Below are 24014 nucleotides of genomic sequence, written 5' to 3' on the forward strand. Positions count from 1 at the left end.
TGGTCAATAAACATATCTTGAATGATTGTTAAATAAAAGCATAAAGAATTGAGCCAGATGCTTCAAAGATATCTTGTAATAAGTTGTGGTCATTGGCGTTCTTCCAAAACATAGTTTCTATATGTTAGAAAGAATATAAACCAGGGTGTGGGAGTTGGAAGAGAGTATGCATGATGTGGAAATGATTACTAAACTAATCATGGAAAGAAGGCCAAGTGGAAAGAGACTAGGGCAAGGCACAGGGAGAGCCAGCTCTGGGCCTGTCAGTTTACCAACAGAAATGTGACCTGGACCTAAAACTCGCTGGAATCACTTTTCATCTGCAAAGTTAGGACATTGGTACCAATACCACTGTCCTGGACCTGTAGGTTTCAAAAGTCTCAGGTGTTGAATGAAGTATCCAAATGGTGTAATGAATAACCTAAAGAAATGAATTTTGACTTACTTAAGTAAAAATACAAATAGATATGCTCGTGATAATACATTTAGGGAATTTTGCAAACATAGATAAGGGATGATACCAAGAAGGTAGATAAAGGAGCCACTACCAGAAAAAAAAGAGACCCTTCCAGAAGGTCATTAAATTTAAACCTACAATATATACTGAACTCTACCTGGGCAATGGAAGCAAATATCAGGGAGAGTAAATGCATCAACTAAATAAAATGCATTATTCCAATATATGATTATGTTGACTACACCTTCATTACAGCTGTTGGTTTAATTGTCAATATTTCCATTCAAGTCAGATTCTAAGAATGATTCTCTATCCTACTGGTCCCCGCTCCTCATGTGTGTGTTGGAGCTGCTGTGCATTACCTCGCCACAGACCATAAGAGCCAACTGTGTGCATCTCTCCCAAAACTGCACTCAGTAATGTCTATCTGGGAGCTTGAAATTGGCTGTGGATGTATTTACACAGAAAAGTCGGCACACACTACAAATTAGGGCTTTCTATTTATTTGGAGATCCAGTTGCTAAAGATTTCCTGACGTATCACTGCCCACTCACTCCCTACTTCCAAGAAATAGGATCCCTAAACAGTTACTTCTTTTTCACTTTGATCTCAAAATATAGGACTTGATTATATAAATAGGACTTGATTATAAAAATTTCTATTATTTCCTCTTGATCACGGTAACATGGGACCTCAGCAGAAGAAAGGACTATGGCTAGAACTGGAAGAATCATCTTAGGATAAACTAAACTGTTGCACCTGTATTCATTGTGTGGCATTGCTGGACATACAATGTGATGAGGTTCCAAAAATGTTTGGTTGTCAAACGTGGCAAGAACTCTGAAAGGTTGAAAATCACTGAATCACTCATTTGCTGATATCCTGCCCGTGGCCCCACTACACGAAGAATAAAATTGACCTCCTTATAGTGACCTTCATAATGGAATACAGCTTGGCTCCTGTTTATGGTCAGCCTCATTTTGCCCTAGCACCCACTCACTCTCCCACTCGCTTTCCCTCCCCTGGCTTCCCTAACCTTTTCTCACTTCTTCTTATTCACCACACTTGTTCTCACCCCAGCGTTCTCATACCACTCTTCACCCTGCATGGGACACTGATTTCCGGCTTCTACTACCCTCTCTTCTCCTCCTCCTCCCTTCCCTCCCCGGCTCGCACCCCCCCTTCCTTCCTTATTTCTCTCTTTCTCTCTCTCCGTTTCTATCTTTGTCTCTTTCTCTCCTCTACCTCATTTTTTTTTTTTTTTTCATCCCTATCATGGTTTACTCTTACTTCGGCAGAAAGCTCTTCTCTGACCACACTCCACCAGATGGGACACTTCCCCTGCAGTTACTGTATACCTCATTACCCTATCTATTTTCTTCTTACCCTTGTTCCTATCAGAAAATATGTATATGCATTTTTTTCCTTTCCTTATGTCTTCTCATGTTGACTATAATACTGAAGACAGCAGAGATTTTCTATCTCTTATTCACTGATGAACGTTTTGTTCCCTTTCACAGAGCAGTTGTGACTGCAGGGAACATGGGAGGGGAGAAAATTTCACATCTTGGCTTTGATTTAAGGGGATTAAGTTACTGAAATGCATAGAACTAAGGCCGCCTCGCTCATTAAGAAGTTCCTCTTCCCCTGGCCTGTAGTGACAGCATGAAATGAAAGCTCTGCTGTAGAGTTCAACCTTGCCAGAATCTGCAAACACACAGCTTTGTTTTCAGACATGAGCTATTTGCTGGAGTTTAGCCATGGACATATGAAAAGTTAGAACTTTGCAAAATATTCATACTTGAGCTTTAACAACAAGGACAGAAGATGTATCCAAAGCATCTGATTTGTAGCCAACTCTATTTTGTGATGTTTAATGTGTAATCTTTGATGCTAGTCTGTGTACCTTACGTTTCAGGCTGAACGTTGTAATAGGTGATAAACAAGGAAGCCTCCATGAATGAAAGGGAAATGCAATAAGTTTATTTCTCTAAACAAATATCTTAGACCAAGGCTGCTTGATTTTATTCTTTTGGCAGGTCATTTAAAATAATTCGATGCTCAGCCCATAGCCTTGAAAAAGTTTTTAAAGCACAATCTCAGCATCCAGTTAATACAAATTGTTTCTAAGTCTACTGTTGATAGGTAGGATAGCTTCAGGGTATACTGTTTTATCCGACGTTAACTGAGTAGCTGGAAAAATATCAAGACATATTTTCTAACACTCCGGGAAATGTTATTTCACTGGCTCCTATTGATTTCATTAATATTTTTATTCCTGTAAAGTGTTGCATATACAGTGTAAAACTTGACTCTGTGTCTGCCTGGTGGTAAAACCTCATCTTTATGCTTGAGGATGTTATGACTGGTGAATGAAAGACAATCACACAAAAGCGTACGTGAACATAGAGATATGCAAAGAACGTTACCTTGCCAAACACAAGTTTGGTTTAAATGAGAAGGAAATTATATAAGCAAAGAATCTTCTATTCAGGCAGTTTCTTCCATTTTCTGTATTATTTAGAAGAGAATTAATTTTTTTTAATATTTCTGGGACTCTATTTTAAAGTATAAGCAGGATTTTACTATAAATAACATTTTAAAAATATATAACAAAGTTCTGTAGCATTGAGGAATATGATATAGTGTAACGTTCAGGTCTGTTTGCAAATATCCTGGCCCTTCTTAAGCACAATGAAACTTTATGATCACAAAAGTTCTGTAATTCTCTGTCAGAGCCTTATTAAATGTTTTAGACAACACAGATGATGGCAGGAAACGGAAGAAATAATTACACTATAGTACTCTGAGGGAATTAACATAACTCAGAAAAATTCTTAATGTATTCTCAAAATTAATGACTTTATGGAAGTAGGACTCAGTCTTTCAGTTTGACATTAAACTTTCAACCAAGCACAGGTTCAGCTTACCCAAATAATTTCTTAATGGTAGCTGAACTAATGATTTTTTGACCAACTTCATCTAATAAACCAATTATTTGACTTGTGAAAAATAGTTTTTGTTAATATTAACAGTCTACTTTACCTGTTTGAAGTACAGAGACCCCTATGGCATTAGATGACTCCATGCAATTACCCTAGTCCTTGTTCTTTGGGGTCTGCCCTAATGGTGATTAGGGAATTAAGGGTGATTAAAAGAAAAAGTCCAAAAACAAAATCAAAGATCTGATTCAAGCAGTCACCTCATTCACGCCACTACTCATCCATCCCCTTAGCAAAACCTCCCAACCACTCCCTTGTACCCACTCTTCCGGCTTTCATCACAGTAGAGTTTGCCTTTGAGGTCACTGCTGATGGCCCTTTCAAAGCTGATTTCACCCAGGTAAATATCTTAGACAGATGAGAACATGGCAACATGAGTCACAAATGACGATTTACCTGAAAAGGGCTGGTCCTGAGTCCATGACACCTCTCAGTAGATCTTGCTTCTAAGGAAACTTACAGTGCTTTCATGTTTTGTTTTGTTTTTATTTCATTAACCCTTGTTCTCGGAGAAGGCAATGGCATCCCACTCCAGTACTCTTGCCTGGAAAATCCCATGGATGGAGGAGCCTGGTAGGCTGCAGTCCATGGGGTCGCTAAGAGTCGCACACGACTGAGCGACTTCACTTTCACTTTTCACTTTCATGCATTGGAGAAGGAAATGGCAACCCACTCCAGTGTTCTTGCCTGGAGAATCCCAGGGACGGGGGAGCCTGGTGGGCTGCCGTCTATGGGGTCGCACAGAGTCGGACACGACTGAAGTGACTTAGTAGCAGCAGCAGCAACCCTTGTTCTGCCCAACCCTGATACTTTGCACTTTACAGAACATTTTAAAGTTTCCTAATACTAATGACTTGAACACACAAGAATAGTAAACAGTCATGTGCAAATAACTCTGTATGGTCAGTGAGAAACTTAACTATTTTTATAAGAAAAAGTATTTCCATAAATAATATGTTTATGTTATAGAGAATTCAAAGAAGTAACCACAATTCATGTGATTGTAGAGGATTTTTTTTTCCAAAAGTGTGTGAAAGAAGGTTGAAAGTGATATTGGCTTATTAAGCACTATAATATTGTAAAGCAATTAGCCTCCAATTAAATAAATTTATATTAAAAAGAAAAATAAAATTAAAAAAAGAAAATGAATATTGGCAATAACATAGCTTGAAAAAGCAGTAAGTAAGTGGCCTCATGCAAAAAACAAAACAAAGAAAAATTTCTGCCTTGTTTGATTCTTTCCCTGTTTTTTTTACTATACTCAGAAATAGTCATCCAAAAATATTATCTTGTGTACATCCTTAAATGTCTAACCTGAAAACAATTATTAGTATGTTATAAATGATTTGTGTGTATAACTGATTTGACAAAAGAAAATATACAACTTTTCCCAAGAATAATTAATCTGAAAATAATAAATGTATCAGTATCATTGATGTTAAGCCTCTTTTTCATTGTGCCTTGCTCTAGAAAATATGTATTTAATATTCCTGTAAAAATGCCTTCTTGGCAGGAGGGCGGTATCTTCCCAGTGAAGAGTCCGCTGATGGTACAGAATAGAACGTTCCTGCCCCTTAAATACAAGATTGCGTATTACTGTGCCCTTTGTGTCCCATTGAAGAACAGGGAACTTTTTATTCTTTCCAAGAAATGGCCTTTCAGATTCAGTAACGGCATGTTCTGTTCCTCAGGAAATAAGAGAAGATCGGGATAGGGCACGACTAGACTCGATGGTGCTGCTGATCATGAAACTGGACCAGCTCGATCAGGACATTGAGAATGCCCTCAGCTCCAGCTCCTCTCCGTCCAGCACACCAACCAGCCTGCGGCGGCAAGTCCCTGTGAGCTTCCCACCTCCCGCTTCCCACGTGTGAATGTGTCCCTGCACCTACAGAGGCCCTCTTGAGAATGAAACATCTTGGATGGCCCAATCTACCCCCTTGCGACCCTTAGTGTTCCATAAAGATCACTCAAATCATTCTAGGTTTCACACAGAGTCCATAAGAGATGTGTGTGATTCAAAAGAAAATGGTTATTATTAGACAGGAAAGAGGGTCACTTTGGGAAGTTACTTTGTTTCCTAGTGATCAAATTCTCTTCATTGCTGTTGTTTCCCTCATTGTCAGTCTTCTCTGATATGCTGTAAACACCATTAGCGATGCTCTGTTTATCTTGTTTGGTATTTTATTTCCAGTATCCCACAAGTTTACACTGGATATAGAATATGGTTAATAAATATCTGTGGATGAATGGATGAATGATTGGATGGATGGATGAGTGGGTGGATGAGTGGGCAAGTAGATGGGTGGATGGGTAGGCACATGGATGGATGGAGGAATGAATGCTGATTGAACTAACTCAGCAGATTACAAGAAAGAATTTACCTGAAATCAACTTGAGAACACTCTAAAATTCACTCAGTGAAACATAATGAATAGGACAGAGATGAAAACTATATTGTACTGTGCATTAATTTCATATAAGATAGACTCTCTTTTGAGAGTCTAACACCCAAGATAAAATTTAGAAGACACAGATGCCAAAATGTCTATACACTTCACATATTTAATATTATGTTCATATTAAATAGCTTAGTTTTTGTATATCTAGCAAACGTGATGGTAGAATTTACTTATAATTAAGCCATGGACCCCTTTTGAGAACCTACCAAAATAGAACTATTCTGTATCAAATTATTTTGTATAGTTCTACTCTTGATTATTAAGTTATTCAAGACTTATTCTGACTGTGGTACAGAATATTTCACAGAAAATAAGCAAGTTAAGTTAGTAGCTAACCTTAGGATATATGAATGCATTATATAGTGTGCATTACGTATGCTAACACATTCCTTCCTTATAACATTGTTCAGAGTAAAAAGAATAGAAAAGTTAGTAATTGTATGTACAAGAGCCACGTCATTCAACCACTATCCCATACTTCTTTTCATAGCTGACTATTATGGGAATCTGATACCTTGAGTAAAAAACAATTTTAATTTAAAAATGAAAAATATGTGACATTAAATACTTCAGTCTAGACTTAGAAAGCCAGTAGAAATGACATTTTTCTTCTTGTTTATAACCTTCTGGATAATTTTTCCTTATCCTTCAGGATTCATCTCAGTTGTTTTCTTTACAGTGAAGTCTTCCCTAAATCTCCGTATGTCTTCCCAGACAGAATCACTTACTCCTCTCCTGGTACCATAGTGTCTCACACATACTTCAGTAGGACAGGCATCCACGTGAAGGAAACACAACCAAAGTGGCCTCCTGAAGACCAACAAGAAGGGTGTTTTACCCTTGTTTACAGGTGAAAGGTGTAGAGAAGCTTCATGCTCATTTTCACCATTTCACTTTGTGCTCATTTTCATTTTCAATAAATGTAAAGCTCTGTTTTCAATAGGAGAGGCTTCTCAGTACTTTTTTGCCATTAATGTACATGTGGGATACATTTTCTCTTTTAAAGTTTTCTATTATGAATTGCTAATCTCTCCCTATCTCTTTAATGGTTCTTCTTTTCCTTCTATATTAACCTTTCCTCAGTACTAGGTATTTAGGGGGAAAAAAGCACAGCACAGATTTCTGCTAAATAAAACTCCACATTATTGTCTCCAGCTCAGAGAGCAGAACAGCCCTTACCTGCTACATGTGGTTCTTCATTGAAAGGTAAAGACAATACAAAACAAGAGCTAAGGTGGGCGATGATTAGGATTTGCCTACATCTGTTTCTTCTCCCTCCATTTCAAGTGTAAACTGGATTTTATATCACATGCACTGTCTCATGGACCATCACCATCCTCGCTGAGCAGTGGTTGATTCTGTAAATAAAAATGTGTTTCTGAGTTTTTAGTTGAGCAGATAATTGAAAAAAGCCCAATAATACAATAGAAACATAAACTTTAGAGTCTGCAGGCTTGGGTTCACATGCCAGCTCTGCAACTGAATGTCTGAGAAGATAAGAAAAGTATTTAATTTCTCAACTTCAAGTTCACGTAAAAGCAGGAGAGATTGTTTCCTACTTAATGGCTTGTTGGGAGGAGTTAATGAAAGAAAATATGTAAATGCACCAAAAGACCTGATACAGACTACATATTTGGTATTTGTTAATTTATTTTCCTTCTCCCATGTCTTCACTCACACCAGAGACTGGGCAAAAGATGAATAAGACATAGCCTGAATCCCTCAAAATTTCTTTTTGGTCTCTGTGTTTTTCTAAGTCATCCCTTTTTCTTTATTTCTGTTCCTTGGTGTTTAAAGCTAATTTTAACATTCTCTCATCATCAAAAATTTTTCCACATGCGATTTCCATTCCATTTGATAATTGTGCCATGGAATAAGTGGGTTGTAACAGATGATTATGATCTTGACTGTCCATCAAGGAGCTCTGTCCCAGATTCAGAGGAGAAGCCTCCTCTGACACACCCTCATACTCCACTGTGAATCTACAGTTTAGGACGGAGGGGAAGACATACAATGAAACAGTGACCTCAGTTTGAAATTATTTATAAGAAAAGATTAGAGTGAGTTCTACGTATAATGTGCTGTGTGCTTAGTCACTCAGTCGTGTCCGACTCTTTGCAACCCTGTGGACTGTAGCCTGCCAGGCTCCTCTGTCCATGGGGATTCTCCAGGCAAGAATCCTGGAGTGGGTTGCCATACCCTCCTCTAGGAGATCTTCCCAACCCAGGGATCAAACCCAGGTCTTCCACACTGCAGGCAGATTCTCTATAATAAAGGGAGTGGTAAAAAATAATATGAGCTGGGGTCTTAAAGAATGGCTTTAAAAATAAAATAAGGGTATTTTTATTGGAGTATAGTTTCTGCTGTACAACAAAGTGAATCAGCTATATGTACACTTGTATATCTCCCTCTTGGACCTCCCTCCCAAACGCCATCCCAGCCCTCCTCATTTAGGTGACCACAAAGCACCAAGCTGAGGTCCTATGCTACACGGCAGCTTCCCCCGGCTCTCTCACTTATGAATGGTAGTGTATATATGTCAACCCCAGTCTCCCAGTTCATCCCACCCACCTCCCCACCATGTCCGCACATCTGCTCCGTGTCTGTGTCTTTCTTCCTGCCCTGCAAATAGGTTCATAAGGGTAGAGCTAACATTTATGAAGGCTGCCTTGATAGAGCTGGACAAGTGAGGGTCGGACAGATCTGAGTTTTAATGTCAGTCCGCCACAGACTGTGAATTTAGTCAGGTTACTTGCTTTAAGCTTTGGCTTCATCATCCATCAGGTGATAATAATATCTTCCAAAGAGTTTGTGAACATGGAACAGTACAGTATTATCTATAAATGGTAAAAGCACAATGAGTGATAGATTTTTAAAATATTTATTATTTTACCTGAGAATTATTATATTGTTAGAAAGGTGCAAGGTTACCCTCTTATTTACCTAATTAATTCATAAACAGGAAGGAAAAGTAATGCAAATGGTTTTTGATAAACATAAATGTCAAATAGAAATGGCTTAAAAACTACCTGCTACTTAAGATTATGCATTTGATATTTATAAATTACTTATGATTATCCATTTAATGTTGATTCAATATGAAATTTTAATACATTATTTTTCTCTTATGGTAAAATGTAAAATGTCTTTTCCATGCAAAAAAAAAAGAATATGTAGCCCTTAATCTGAAATCACTCAGGAATGAGAAATTTGGTTAGGGTTATATACACACACACATACTTAAAGACTGTTGTATTCTGTTTCACATTTATTATTCTTTTGTATGTATTTTATACACCTTCTTTGTTTTCCACTTTTTAAATTTCTATTTGGAGCTTTATTGAGATATAGTTGACGTATAACAACATTTAAGGTGTATGATGTAATGATTTGTTACAGTTTTTAATTGCAAAATAATAACCAAATAAGGTTAGTTAACACATCCATCAACTAGTGTAATTACAATTGTGTGCCTGTGTGTATGTATGTGGTGAGAACACTTAATATCTAATCTCTTAGAAACTTTCAAGTATATAATAGAGTGATGTTAATACTGTCACGAAAGTGAAGATTAGATCCCCAGAACTTAAACATTTTATAACTGGAAACTTGTACCCTCTGACCAGCATGTCCGCATTTTCCCCATCTCCCCGCCCCTGGCAACCACCCCTCTACCTTGTTTTTCTTTTGCCCTATTTTAGATTTCACATATAAGTGAGATTTATACAGTATTTGTGTCTCTTATTTCATTTCACGTAATGCTTTTTAGGTCCTTCCATGTTGTCAGAGGAGAAGGCAGTGGCACCCCACTCCAGTACTCCTGCCTGGAAAATCCCATGGACGGAGGAGCCTGGTAGGCTACAGTCCATGGGGTCACTAAGAGTCGGACATGACTGAGCGACTTCACTTTCAATTTTCACTTTCATGCATTGGAGAAGGAAATGGCAACCCACTCCAGTGTTCTTGCCTGGAGAATCCCAGGGTTGGGGGAGCCTGGTGGGCTCCCGTCTATGGGGTCGCACAGAGTCGGACACGACTGAAGCGACTTAGCAGCAGCAGCAGCAATGTTGTCAGAAGAGGCAGAATTTCCTTCTTTTCTGTAGATAAACAATATTCCATTGTGTGTGTGTATGTGTGTGTATTTGTATATGTATATCTCACATGTTCTGTATCCATTTATCCATCAATAGACACTTTGGTTGTTTCCATGTCTTGGCTTTTGTGAATAATATAACAACAGAAGGATGCAGATGTGTCTTCAAGACAGTGATTTCATTTCCTTTGGATGTATACCCAAACATGGAATTGCTGGATTATATGTAGTTCTATTTTTAACTTTTTGAGGAACCTCCATACTGTTTTCCATAGTAACTATATTCATTATATTCCCACCAACAGTGTACTAGAATTCCCTTTTTTTCCACGTTCTCATCAACGCTCATTATCTCTTGTCTTTTTTATGATACCCATTCTGACAGGTGTGAGGTAATATCTCACCGTGGTTTTAATTTGCATTTCCCTGATAATTAGTGACGTTGAGCATCATTTCGTGTACCTGTTGCCTATTTGTATGTCTTTGGAAAAATGTCTACTCAGGCACTCTGCTCATTTTTCAGTCAGATTTGTTTTTTGCTAGTAAGTTGTATAAGTTCCTTATATATTTTGTATGTTAACCCCTTATCCAGTATTAGGTTTGAGATATTTCCTCCTAGTCCTATAGGCTACATCTTCCCTCTGTTGTTTCCTTTGCTGTACAGAAGCCCTATAGTTAGATACAGTCCCATCTGTTTACTTTTGCTTCTATTGCTTGTGCTTTTGGTGTCATACCCAAGAAAATTGTTGCCAAGACCAATGTCAAGAAGCATTTTCTCTATGCTTTCTTATAGGAGTTTTACAGTTTCAGATCTTACATTTACATCTTTAATTCACTTGAAGTTAAATTTTGTGAAGGGGTCCGATTTAATTTATTTGCATGTGGATATCTGATTTTCCCGACATCACTTATTGAAAAGACTGCTTTCGCCATTGAGTATTCTTCACCGCACTGCCGAATGTCAGTTGACTGTACGTGCCTGCTTTTATTTCTAGGCTCTCTGTGCTCTTCCACTGATCTCTGTGTCTGTTTCCCTGCCAGTACCATACTGTTTTGATTACTATAGTACTAAAATTTGAAATAGGAGAATGTGATGCCTCCAACTTTGTTATTATTTTTGAAGATTGCTTTGGCTATCCACAGTGTTTTGTGGTTCCATCCAAATTGTAGGCTTTATTTTTTCCTTTTCTATGAAAAATGTCATTGGCATTCTGACAGGGATTGCACTGAATCTATACATCACTTTGGGTAGCATGGTATTTTTCACAGTTTTATTTTTTCCAATTCAGGAGCATGAGATGGCTTTCCAGTCATTTGTGTCTTCTTCAGTTTCTTTCATCAATGTCTTATAGTTTCTAATGTAGAGATGCTGTGCCTCCTTGAAAGTGCAAATTGCTCAGTTGTGTCTGACTCTTTGCGAACCCATGGACTATACAGTCCATGGAATTCTTTAGGCCAGGATACTGGAATGGGTAGCCTTCCCTTCTCCAGGGGATCTTCCCAACCCAGGGATTGAACCCAGGTCTCCCACATTGCAGGCAGATTCTTTACCAGCTGAGCCACAAGGGAAGCTCTTGGTTAAATATTAATGTTTGTCAGTCTAGTTATTCTTTCATAAAACAATATTTATGAGCATATTCTAAGTGCCAGGTACTACTATAAGCCTGGTGAATGTATCAGTGAACAAGACAGGTGAAACCCCTACTCTGGTGATACATAGATTCCCAATAAAGGGAGACATAAAAGGATTAGATATAGAAATGAATGAAAGGTGGGTAGATGATACATACATAGGTAAAGATGGTCAATGGATAAAATTGATAAAAGGTAAATAAACAAGGTGATAAGATTGTAAAACAGAGAATAATATGCTATGGAGGTTGAAGGGGAGAAACTATTTGAGCCTGGAATGTCAAAGGATGCTTCTCTGAAGAAGTGATATTCAAAATGAGAGCTGAGTGACAAGGGCCGGCAAAGGGAAATACTTGGGCAAGGGATTAGAAAGGGCATAGTTGCTATAGGAACCACCTTGGTGTGCTAGAAGGACTGACAAACAGCAAGTATAACAGAAGCAAACAGAAACAAGAGAATGGTGGAACATGAGACCAGAGAGTCGGGGTACAGGGCAGATGATATGTAAGCATGTGGGCCATGGTACAGCTGAGGTGTAGCAAGAGTAGACACAAAGGTATTTAAATCATAATTTTCTCGGGATAAAATTATAAAGTGATGTATGCCTTCACTTCCCGCCCACCCACCATCCTTTGCATTCTCCTCATCCTTGCCTTTCCTTGTGTTCTCAGGCCACTGTATAACATGCAGATAGCATTTAGTAAATTAAAGGCGCAACCTTTGGAGCGATTACTGAGTAACTGCGTTCATTGAACCAGCATGTCTTATCCACATATTGTGCACTAGTTGCTCAGAAAACATAATGATATTAATAATAACATTATTTACAGTAATGCCTAGCATTTAATGAAATTGAATATGTGCTTGTTGCATAAAATTTGCATTATCTGGCTTAATCTTCATAAGCCTCTATGAGTGCCTGCAATTATTATACTCATTTTCAAATGAGGGAATTGAATTACATATGACAAAGTGTAATTCTGCCCTTAAATAGCTTTCATTTAAAATGAAAAATGTTCATTAGATAGACATACCCTTGAGCTAAATGATTCCAGGCCATGATGGTAGGTGTCACCATGGAGATTTAATGGGAACATAGAAGAGAGTGAGGTGAGAAGAAATGAAAACTATCTTTTCATTTGACACCCATAACTCCATTGCATGAGAAATGTGAAGTGAGTTACTCAGGGTCACACAATGAGCCAGGGTTGTCTGTGGGCTTATATTAATATCTACCGACTTATTGCAGTGTCCTAGCTAGCTACCTGGAGAAGGCAATGGCACCCCACTCCAGTACTCTTGCCTGGAAAATCCCATGGACGGAGGAGCCTGGTAGGCTGCAGACCATGGGGTTGTGAAGAGTCGGACACGACAAAGCGACTTCACTTTCACTTTTCCCTTTCATTCATTGGAGAAGGAAATGGCAACCCACTCCAGTGTTTTTGCCTGGAGAATCCCAGGGACGGGGGAGCCTGGTGGGCCGCCGTCTATGGGGTCGCACAGAGTCAGACACGACTGAAGCGATTTAGCAGCAGCAGCAGCTAGCTACCACTACTGCCCTTTCCAATGCACAGTTGGCTGTTAAGTTACTAAAGGAGTGTATTACCTCTTTTCAGTATTTGCATTCTAAAGTGAGACCCTCTAAAGAGTACGATCATTAATACAAAATAGTGCATGGTTATGTGTGACAGGCCAGTGTTGGTTGTCATAACTATGTGGTGTGTCTGTGTGTGTTGGGAGGAGGAGGAGGTGAAAATGTGTGGGAGGCAGGGAGAAAGGCATGTAGAGAGTGTGGATATATCTTCCATATCAATTAATTTTTTAATAGGATCTGGAATCAGGACCTGAGAGTGGAACAGATACCACTTCGATAAATCAGACACAAGTAAATTTGTCTTCTAACACTGAGTCCACTGACCCACAGTCCTCCACCCCAGTGGCCAATTCTGGAACCAAACCCAAGTCTATGGTAAGTTATATAGGATAACAGTTTCAGCATGAAGTGTTGATGATCATCATGTAAGAGTTGATATCTCATCTATTCAATTTAGAAGAAATACTCTTGGATTCTTAGTTGTAGTGACTTGAAATGTTTAACTATAACCCAACAAATGTTATTTTTTTTGTTTTATAGATGATTATACAGGTACTTTCCTAAAATGGGTCGTTGTTCTAAAATTATGCAAAATATGGTATTAAATTTTGTTGCTGGATACTCAGAACTTTAAAGAAATAAGAATGAAAACCTTCACATGATTTTCCCTGTATTATTATTTTGACTACAAGGCTTGCTGCTGCTGCTGCTATGTCACTTCAGTTGTGTCCGACTCTGTGCGACCCCAAAGACGGAAGCCCACCAGGCTCCCCTGTCCTGGGGATTCTCCAGGCAAGAATACTGGAGTGGGTTACTATTTCCTTCTCCAATGCATGAAAGTGAAAAGTGAAAGTGAAGTCGCTCAGTCGTATCCGACTCTTAGCTACCCCATGAACTGCAGCCTACCAGGCTCCTCCGTCCATGGGATTTTCCAGGCAAGAGTACTGGAGTGGGGTGCCATTGCCTTCTCCGGACTACAAGGCTTACCAATGGGAAAATTAATGGATGAATGGATGGATGGATAGATAGTACATAAACAGATAGATGGATAGATTAAAGGGTAGAGATAGGTATATAATTTCACACATATGATAAGTTTTGTGTGGGTATGTCAAGTGCTTGGTAAAATCCTTGGCACAGAAAAAAAAACTGAAAAAGTGTAAGCTACTGTCATTATTATGATGTTTAGTGGACTTTGCAATGCTACAAAAACAAATGAAAAGAAGAATCACCACATATAGAAGTATACTATGGTAAATTGTGAATAAAAGACATTTTCCTTTAAGTAAAAAAGTTGAACTGCAACAGGAAAGCAGTATTTGACTCTAAAGGTAACATTTATGGAGGAAGTAATTACTACTTCAAATATCTAAAGTCCCAGTGCTCCAAAATAACCTTTCCTAGTTTAGTGAAAATCATAGTGTCGTATTATTTTTTTTTAAATGTCCATGTTAGCTTAACACAGAGAAATGAGTTTGGATTGCTCTTTTTGCCTGCCTTTAAAATAAAAGGCAAATCCGAAATAAAACTCAAAAGAGAATACTTGAATTTAAAACATAGTAGATATGTTCCGTTGCAAGAATGTCTAGATTACTTTTGATGGAATAAATATTGAACACCTATGATGTGCCATGTGTTATGCTAGATGAAACAGACTTAGAGAGCAATGAAAATATATTCTCTGTCTTTAACTATCGCACAGTCTAGCAAAAGAGGAAGGCATGTAAGCAGTGAAATGCAATGACATGCTACACGTTAGTGCTTGTATTTATTGGAAATGGGAAGAACCAATGACATACTACCCAGTGCTATTTTATGGTTCATTGAAAAAATAGGGTCCAATATGCATGCCACTGGGCAGACTGCAGTGACATGGGTCTCTCCTTTCCACAATGAACAGAGAAAGTTGAAATGCAGAATTCAAATAGAAGCCAAACAATCTGATTTTACCACATTCTTATTAAGGAAAAAGATCAACACCTCTTGAGAGTTTTAGCTTGAAGATTTGGGAAACGTTGGAGCATTGGCTTTCTGAACACTGGAAACAGGTGTGGGGCTGATATATGAGAAAGAAATAGAAAAGGAGGTGAATTCCTTTTTTATGGTATTTATGCTTACATCAGTTTTTAAAGCACCTTTTAATGACCTTTAGAGTGTTCTTTTTACTATAACATTTATTCTGTGTTCATCTTTTACTTTAGAATAATCACTGTTGGTATCTGCTATTTCTCCCTTGAAATGTAAATTTTTTAGTGTGTGGTCACCTTATAATTTGTAAAAATTGCTGCCACTCTGTATACAGTTCCTTAGTCTTTCTTCAGTACTCCGGTGTTTATAGATGTGGCCATTATGTTTCTATTGAGATGTGTACGTGTTTTTATGGTAACCATCTTCAGTAAGCTTTCAGAATAAGAAACATAAAGCCATCGGTTTTCCTAGGACTTTAGTCAAATTCTCCAGCTGGCCATGAGAGGTACCCAGAGTGGGAGAGAAACACTCTACTGTCGAAGGCAACTGACTTTTAGGAAATTCCTTAAAGAAAAAGAACAATTAAAAAAGTACCTTGAAAAACAAGCTTTTGTGTTAGCATAAGGGCCACTTTAATGTGCACATGTGTTTATTTTTTGCTGGTTTTGGTGTTACTATTATTTTGAGTATTCCTTTTTAGTAAAGTTAGATAAGAAGTCTTTTGCAATGGATCAGTTTTATGTTTTCAGTTATCCCTAGGTTAAAATATTAGAATGAAGAATTTTACCTATTTTATGAGGTATTAAATACATACTTCCCCTCAATTTGGAGCTTAGGGAATAATGACAGACTGGCTACTTTGTGAAAAATGGAAAGAACTGTAGAATCCTACAGAGTAGTTGTTTTCACTGTGAACTAAAATTTCAACTTTAATATTAAGTAGAAACATTAAATTCAAAGAACACCTACTTCAAATATCCACGTAAAATTAACTAAATTTCTGTTCTGTGTACTTCTCTCATATTTTTACAGAATGCTTACTTTCATTTCAGAATGATTTAATGTTACATTTGATTTGCTGTTATGAATCTATTTATAATGGTGACTAACTACCACAAATATTTGGCTTTCCTTTTGTGTGTAAGGTCTCTGGATTTCTAAGTGCCAATGTTTCAATAAGATTTCTACTTTTATATTTATTATTAGAAGGGGACCAATGAGTAATCTTCAGATTTTTCATAAATACCATGTATATATCAAGCTGAAAACTGAGCATTCAAGTAGATTTCTGAGATGTATTTGACACACAAAAAGTAAAAAGCTAGAAGGTAAGATATCTACTACCAAAAAACACATTATTAAAAACAAGGTCTGGTGCTTTATTTCAAAAATCTCATCCATCTCTCTTTTTTGTTTTTACCAGGTGTAAATGTTTATTTCAGTCCCTACTTTACACACAATGCACAACAAGTAACTAAAAAGTACGTGACTCACAAATAGGTATAAAATGCGATTTACAGTAAAAAGAGGGAACACCCAACTGAAACAGGCACTGAGGTGGTCCCAGATGCAACAATGATCAGAGAAAAGAATCTCATCCATTTCTTACTTAACTTCTTTGTTTTGATCCTCTGAGGCAGTCTTGTAATGCCTCTCACACTAGACACTTAGGCAAACAACCCGTGTGTAGTCATACCATCTTCATATAGTGCTTTCATCCACTGCAGAACAGTGTTCTGACATCCTGTGACCAGGATAATCGGTTGCTTGAGTTGTTCGTGCATGAAATAGTATAGGGTTTTTATATGAAAGATTTTAAAGCTGGGCACCAAAACCCCAGAAATATTGTTGTGGTGGTTGTTTTACTTAAAGCTACTAATCAGTATAGGTGGTCATTAAATCGCTGTTAATCACGATTAACCTATCTTTCAATTCATTAATTCTTTAGTCAGCTTTGTCTAACCTGCTGTTTAATCCACACTGAGCTCTTTTTTTTTCAGTACTAAAATTTCTGTTCGATTCTTCTTTTTTTTAACATTGAGACAGTGTACCAAACAATTCACCATGCGCTTCTTGGGCATGTGTATACCTTCTTTAGAGAAATGTCTATGCAAGCCTTTTGCCTTTTTAAAGACTAGGTTTTTTCTCTATTACTGAATTGTAAAAGTTTTTTATATATTCTGAATACATGAAGAAAGAGGCCAAGCCTGAGATAAGAAAAAGCACAGATTTTATTTGTAAAATAAGTACTGCTGGAACAAGGAGGGTGTTCTGCGCTATACAATAATATTAGCTTCATAGAAAAACAACCCCCGTCGTTGCCATGTGATAGAATTCCAACAACCACAGAACTGAGAACCTCAATCATCTGGGGCATTTGGGAACCCCAGCTAGACAGCTTTGAGTGTATCTTCAACTATCAAAAGGAATGTTGGAGGATATTGGCTTTCATATTAGAGTATATTGAACACTGGAATCACAAAATAACCTTCCTTTGAAGACATCAAAAACAGCAGGAATTATTAACCTTCATTACTATAATTGCCGCAGGGTGAAAATAGACAGATATATCTTTTTCCAGCTCAGTGTGGCAACAATAGCTCTACTTTCACAGACCAAATACATCCCTAATCTTTTCATCATTACTACCAAAGTAGCCCGCAATGCAGGAGACCTGCCCGCAATGCGGGAGACCTGGGTTCCACCCCGGGTTGGGAAGATCCCCTGGAGAAGGGAAAGGCTACCCACTCATTCTGGTCTGGAGAATTCCATGGGCTTTATATAGTCCATGGGGTCACAAAGAGTCGGACACAACTGAGTGACTTTCACCAAAGTAGCAATGAGATAGATAAGGGTGGAGACACAGCTCATGGAGGAGGTGGAAGCTGAGGGTAGATAGAATGCCACCCAGCCAGGAACTGCCAACTCCTCCCAAGAATGGTTCAGAGTAAGTCCTACCTAAATGCTACTGGAGGGTGACCGCAATAAAGCTTCAAGAGCATGTCCTGACTGCAAGTTCATGGTCATTTCTAGGTGACTTTGAAAAAGAAGGAATTCCAGTGCCACAGTCAACCTGATATTTTAGCCGCTTTCACCAACAGTTTCAAAGTCTGTGTGATCATTGTAACCTATCCTTGAAGAAAAACAAAAAACTCTCAATATGTCTCTGAAACACAACTGTGAGGCACTTATATAAATCTATTTTTCTCCTCTCTGGCATAATAGAAGCAAACAGTAATCTGGGAGTCTTACATTCACTTGTCAATAGCACTGTCCTCCCGAAAAAGCATAAGTGTTTTGAAGTGGAGGTAAAAAGAAGGGTGATGACTTTGTATATGAATTTTGACTTGATGTTATTTTTAATGAATGCTATTAACATTTAAGTCATTTAAAAACAAGATCTTATTTTTTCCTTTTTTCATCCAATATGATACGGTCTAATCTGCTATTGTGGTCATTTGTCCTAATTATATAGCATATTAAGGAAATTAAAACTTATTCAAGAAAGAAAAGAAAAACCATCAGAGATTCCCCATAAAGCTTCCAATGTAAACCGCACTTATACAAATTGTAATCACACCTCTCATACATATAATTATTAAGCTAAAGGCATTATGCACGTGACATATTATTAATATATGGTAGGCAGTAAAACTGAAGAACAGCCTGTAGATTCAGGAGTTCAAATCACATCCTTTTCAAGGATCATTTAAGACGCGATTCATATGCAAAATTTTAGGTCTCTATTTTGTTTTCCCAAGATATTATTCTGTATTTTTGCTTAAGTGATTATCAGATTTTTTAACAAAGCTAGTAGTTTTGTCTAATGCTGTCCATTATTTAAAACAAAGGGATGAAACATTAACTTTTTTTTGCAAACAGGAACTGCAAATACTCCTTTTTACTGATTTCTTAGAGGGAAAATACATAAAATTACTAGAATTTAAATATTGTTTCATAATGTCATTTATGGTAAGTAAGGAAAATAGCATAGTAAAAGAAAAAATAACCACACAGAATTTGTAAAGAGAGTTTAGTCCAATTCTTCTAAAACATCAAAACATTTGAATTAGTAAACTTTACCACTTTGTGAAGAAAAATGTAATGGTCTTAGAAAAATGCCTTTGATTGTAATGCTTTCGAATGTGACAATTTAATTTTGACCTAGCTAAGCAATAACATTAAAGTATGTGGATTTTTTAAGTATTTTTCTTTGTTCACTAAGATCCTCATTGTTTATGAGAGAGAAAAATAAGGCAAATTTTATAGCGTTTTTAAGGAAAAATGAGCCACAAGAGAGCTGAGGAAAACATTTTTCTAAAAAGGAAATCATTCTGTGATTATTACAATGAGATATTTCTTAACACAGGATTCCATTCACATTTCTGGATTTTGAAATTATAAATAAATATTAATTCATTAAGCTTGGCTCTGAAAAATAGAAACATTTTTCATAACCATTTACTTTTCTACTTAAAATTATTCACAGTTCTCTCATTTCTTGTGCTTGAAGTTACTGACATCTGTTTCCATTCCAAATGCACATTAATTCCTGATAGTATTGTTTGGGATGGGCTGTTTGATCTCCACAATAACCTCCTCACGTAAGATTTTTCACTTTGAATCTAGGAGTTTCATTGTGCCAAGAATAAGTGTAACTTGCATCCAGATACACTAATCCTTCATACTAAAGTCTGAGCACACAGTAGTTATGTTTTTTTTTTTTTAATTGGAAAATGTGTTTTTCTGTCTTGTTCATATTTCATTTATAATAACCTGGTTAATTAGACATCTGGAGCAGAATTCCTACAACTAGAAGAAAGATGGGGAAAATGAAACATATAAATGAGGACAAGAAATGGTAAAAAAAAAAAAAAAAAAATTCTGCAACCTAGGATTTGGTCATATGAATAGTACTTTTGTATGTTATCATCATTACAATAAGAAAAATTTAGTTTTTCCATGTGCTGATGTTACTTCTCGAATCCAGCTCATATTTTCATCCAAGAGAAATAACAACTTCCAGTTATTTCTGGGCAATGTAAAATGGCAAGCCAACAGCATGCCACATCACAGCAACCAAGAATATAATTCATAGCACTGAGCAGTAATAATAACCCGTAAGCCTTTTTCACAGCGCTTTCTTCATTTCAAACTGAGTTGTCCCCAAGTTCTAATTACATATTCAGTGTTTCCATTCTTTTTGTAATTCCATACTTTGATTTTTGATTGATAATTAATGCTGCCCCTGATGTTTGATGGCCTCCTCAATGCTCACTTCAACAGAGTCAGTTGAAATGGTTAACTGGATTTTCCATGTGACTATTCAGTAGCTTTTACACTAAATTTACACAGAGGGTTTTCTTGACTATAGTTTTGAGCTATCTACCACAAACCAGATTTCTAAATGAAAAAGTAAAAACAGCCACAGAGCATTTTGCGTATTCTGAATATCACCCATCTAAACAGTTGGAATCATGTAACAAAAATATGAAAATAAGGGAGTTGTTCATTCTTCATGGGGTTCTAAGACACAATCACTTGAAAGCTACCAGTGTTCTTGATACTCTGGTTAGTTAATGAGCATTTTGTATGTTACTTTCTTATTTTTGAATGCAATGAATAGTTCATATTCTGTACTTTATTGCTGCCACTCTTACTTTTTAGTGACTCTATTCTTTCCACTGTGACGACTTGGTGTAAGGGAGGCAACTTCTGGATTATTAAACACCTTCGAAAGAAAATCAGTGGACACTCATGAAAACGGGGCTTCCCAAGTGGCACTAATGGTAAAGAACCCGCCTGCCAGTGCAGGAGATGTAAGAGACAGGGTTCGATCCCTAAGTTGGGAAGACCCCCTGGAGGAGGGCATGGCAACCCACTCCAGTATTCTTGCCTGGAGAATCCCATGGACAGAGGAGCCTAGTGGGCAACAGTCCATGGGGTCACACACAGTCGGACAGGATTGAAGTGACTCAGCAGCAGCAGCAGCTCATGAAAACAACTCCAGTTACTTCCTTTTTACCGTAGATTGCTTTGTCCATTTTATTTTGCTGTGGTCTGTTGACTCGTTTTGAAGGCACTACCTTTATATAAACACTATGATACCAAATGGGCATTACCAAACTAGTCATACTGTGAAATGCAGAGAATCATACAAACAAAGAAATAATAATAATAAATCAGTGCTATTCAGACGGCGCTCTGGGCACCCCTGAAACTGCCTTCCTCCATCTGTCTCAGCCAGACTTACTTTCATCCGTCTTATATATAAGCCTTCCAAAATGTTGGAGAATTTTTTTTTGGGTCCAGATAGCCTCTGATATCTGTCTACTTTATATCCAAGAGCATCCTGGTAAAGCTGAACTTTAACCCAGAACTTCTCTGCTGCTCGGGCAACACTTTCAGTCACAAAGTTTCATCATCACTGAGTCCTGAGCTCTGGGTGCCAATCAAAAACAAAAAGGCAGGAGAGAGCAGGCCCTGGATCAGAGCAACTCACCTTAGCCTGGGTCTGGAATTCTGCTGGTTCAGATCATTAAATTCTCTATTTCAGACACTGAACTGTAGGTAGATAGTTTTACTTTTTAAAAAACTGTCTATTGGGGAGTTAAGTCAGAATTTTAAATAACTGTTATGAGATAAAAACATTTAGAACTCAGAACTAGTAGAATTTCTATGTAAATGTGTTTCCTAAGCAAATTTAAATTTTACGTTTTGAATTTTGTGAATATATCAAAATTGTGCAATCATTTCCCTACTGATAGCACATTTGTAGTTTTTTTCTGTATTAAATACAATATTATATAACACTATAAAGAATAGTTCTACATATATTTTTGTCTGCATTCTAATATTCTCTTATGTAGTTACATAGACTAAAAAAGGGCTCACATATTTATTAAAGAGTAATTTTCTATTTCTCCTAATATTGAACTTTTAAAATATTTATTAGATATTTGAACATCTTAATCAGAATGTAAAAAAATTTACTAGCCATGTGTAATATATCTAAATGATGTATTCATGTCTTATGAAATTATTCTACATTTTGTTAAACAAAAGCCTTTCTAATTTATAATGTAGCTGAACTTGAATTCTATTAATGTTGTAAACATTAACGTTACAAATCTTAATTCTTTTTTTCCCCAAAAAAACCCCATAAGAACTCACTATGGACTTGTGCTATGTGGTGGGATAGAATAGGCTGGGTTAGGCTCCTGGGGACCTCATGTTGTACTTGACACATCGCCCTCTCCATGTCTGAAGGGTCCCATTGAGGTTCCTCTAACCAGCCTTGAAATGAGAACAGGCTCCCTACTAACCTTTCCTTGTAGGGAAAAATGTGGAAGAGGACTCACAGAACCCAAATCCCTCTCCAAAATCACTTTTCCCCAAATGTTCTGATTCTTCATCCTATTAGATCCTTTGGGGATTACGGGAGATTGAGAGTTCTCTAATGCATTCTCCTCCAAATCTTTTTATAAGATCTACATTTTTTTTTCCCTGTATCACAACTCACTTTGATATTGAATCTTTCACCTTAGGGTTTAAGTCAGAACTTCAGTTTTAACATCTTATCACACAGATCTGTGTCTGATGAGCTGTGATGATGGCTGCCAGGGCAGCACATTTCTTCTCTACTGCTGTCTGAAAGGTAAGAACACCGAGCAAGATAAAACCACAGATTCAAGGTTATGGTGGTACTTTTTTGTTGTTCTCTGAAACTGTATTCAGATAAGACTAAAGACCGGTAGGCACACACCCAAATGGGGTGAATACCGCTTTTCAGTTCCTTGATTGGCCCAGCTAAAGGCAGAACTCATAGCCCCTAAAGGAGGGTAAAATATTTAAAAAATAGGTTTTCCTTAAAAACATCAAGTCAGAAAACATACTGATCAGATGGCACATTAAAATACTCCAACATGGTTTGTCTGTTGACAGACAATTGAGCTGTTGTTGTTGTTTGTTGTTCAGTCACTAAATTGTATCCAACTCTTTACAACCCCATGGACTGCAGCACACCGGGCCTCCTTGTCCTTCACTATCTCCCGGAGTTTGCTCAAACAGATGTCCGTTGAGTCAGTGATACCAGTTGAGCTGTAGATTAACAAATTTGAACACAATTTTAAAAATGAATGATGCCAAAGGTTTAAAATAAATAACTGTATTCTTGCAGAGAGGTAAAATGTAAGTGTTTAGCTGTTTGCCTAGACTTTTACTTTTTTCTACTTTGGGGGTCTACATAGCATAATTTTTTTTGTCTGTTGGAGGGCTTGATTTCTTCTTCAGCTCCAACAAGTACTGAAGAAACATCCTTCTGCATGAGTCCATTTCTTGGGAATTGTTATGGCAACGAGGTCTAATGCAGTGACAAGGGATGAACCCTGCCTAGCAGAGCTACTGGACATATAGTTTGTGGCTGAACTCTAGAAGCGCAAGTAGCTTCTTGGCATAAAGAAGGATGGGTTTCAGCAATAAGTACACTTACTGGGTCTCAAATGGTCAGATCAAGCATGGATGGAGGGAATTAGGTCAGTCTAACTTAGTGGAGGGACTTACCTGGTAGCTCAGCTGGTAAAGAATCTGCCTGCAGTGCAGGAGACCTGGGTTCAATCCATGCATTGGAAAGATCCCCTTGCGGAGGGCATGGCAGCTCACTCCAGTATTCTTGCCTGGAGAATCCTGTGGACAGAGCAGCCTGGCAGGCTACAGTCCATGGGGTCACAAAGAGTCGGACACAACTGAGTGACTAAGCATAGCACAGCACAACTTAATGGAGTAAATGGATATATTCTGACTTACA

At 37.5% G+C, this 24014-nt stretch overlaps 1 protein-coding gene across 4 annotated transcripts in view; it reads left to right on the forward strand.

The window, feature by feature from the left end:
* The window catches only part of DLC1 (DLC1 Rho GTPase activating protein), a 515132-nt gene that overhangs the window by 197062 nt on the left and 294056 nt on the right, over positions 1-24014 (forward strand). For all 4 annotated transcript variants that reach the window (XR_015156335.1, XM_086380730.1, XM_086380729.1 and 1 more), the window contains exons 3-4: positions 5151-5300; positions 13475-13615. Coding sequence is in view for 3 of the 4 variants with exons in the window: in XM_086380730.1 (XP_086236856.1) it covers positions 5151-5300; positions 13475-13615 (291 nt within the window). In the remaining variant the exon portion in view is untranslated. The remainder of the gene's footprint in view (positions 1-5150; positions 5301-13474; positions 13616-24014) is intronic.

The sequence above is a fragment of the Bos grunniens genome, chromosome 27 (assembly GCF_055505025.1).
Source record: "Bos grunniens cultivar Pamir isolate PY7600 chromosome 27, Bosgru_T2T1.0, whole genome shotgun sequence".
Taxonomy (NCBI): domain Eukaryota; kingdom Metazoa; phylum Chordata; class Mammalia; order Artiodactyla; family Bovidae; genus Bos; species Bos grunniens.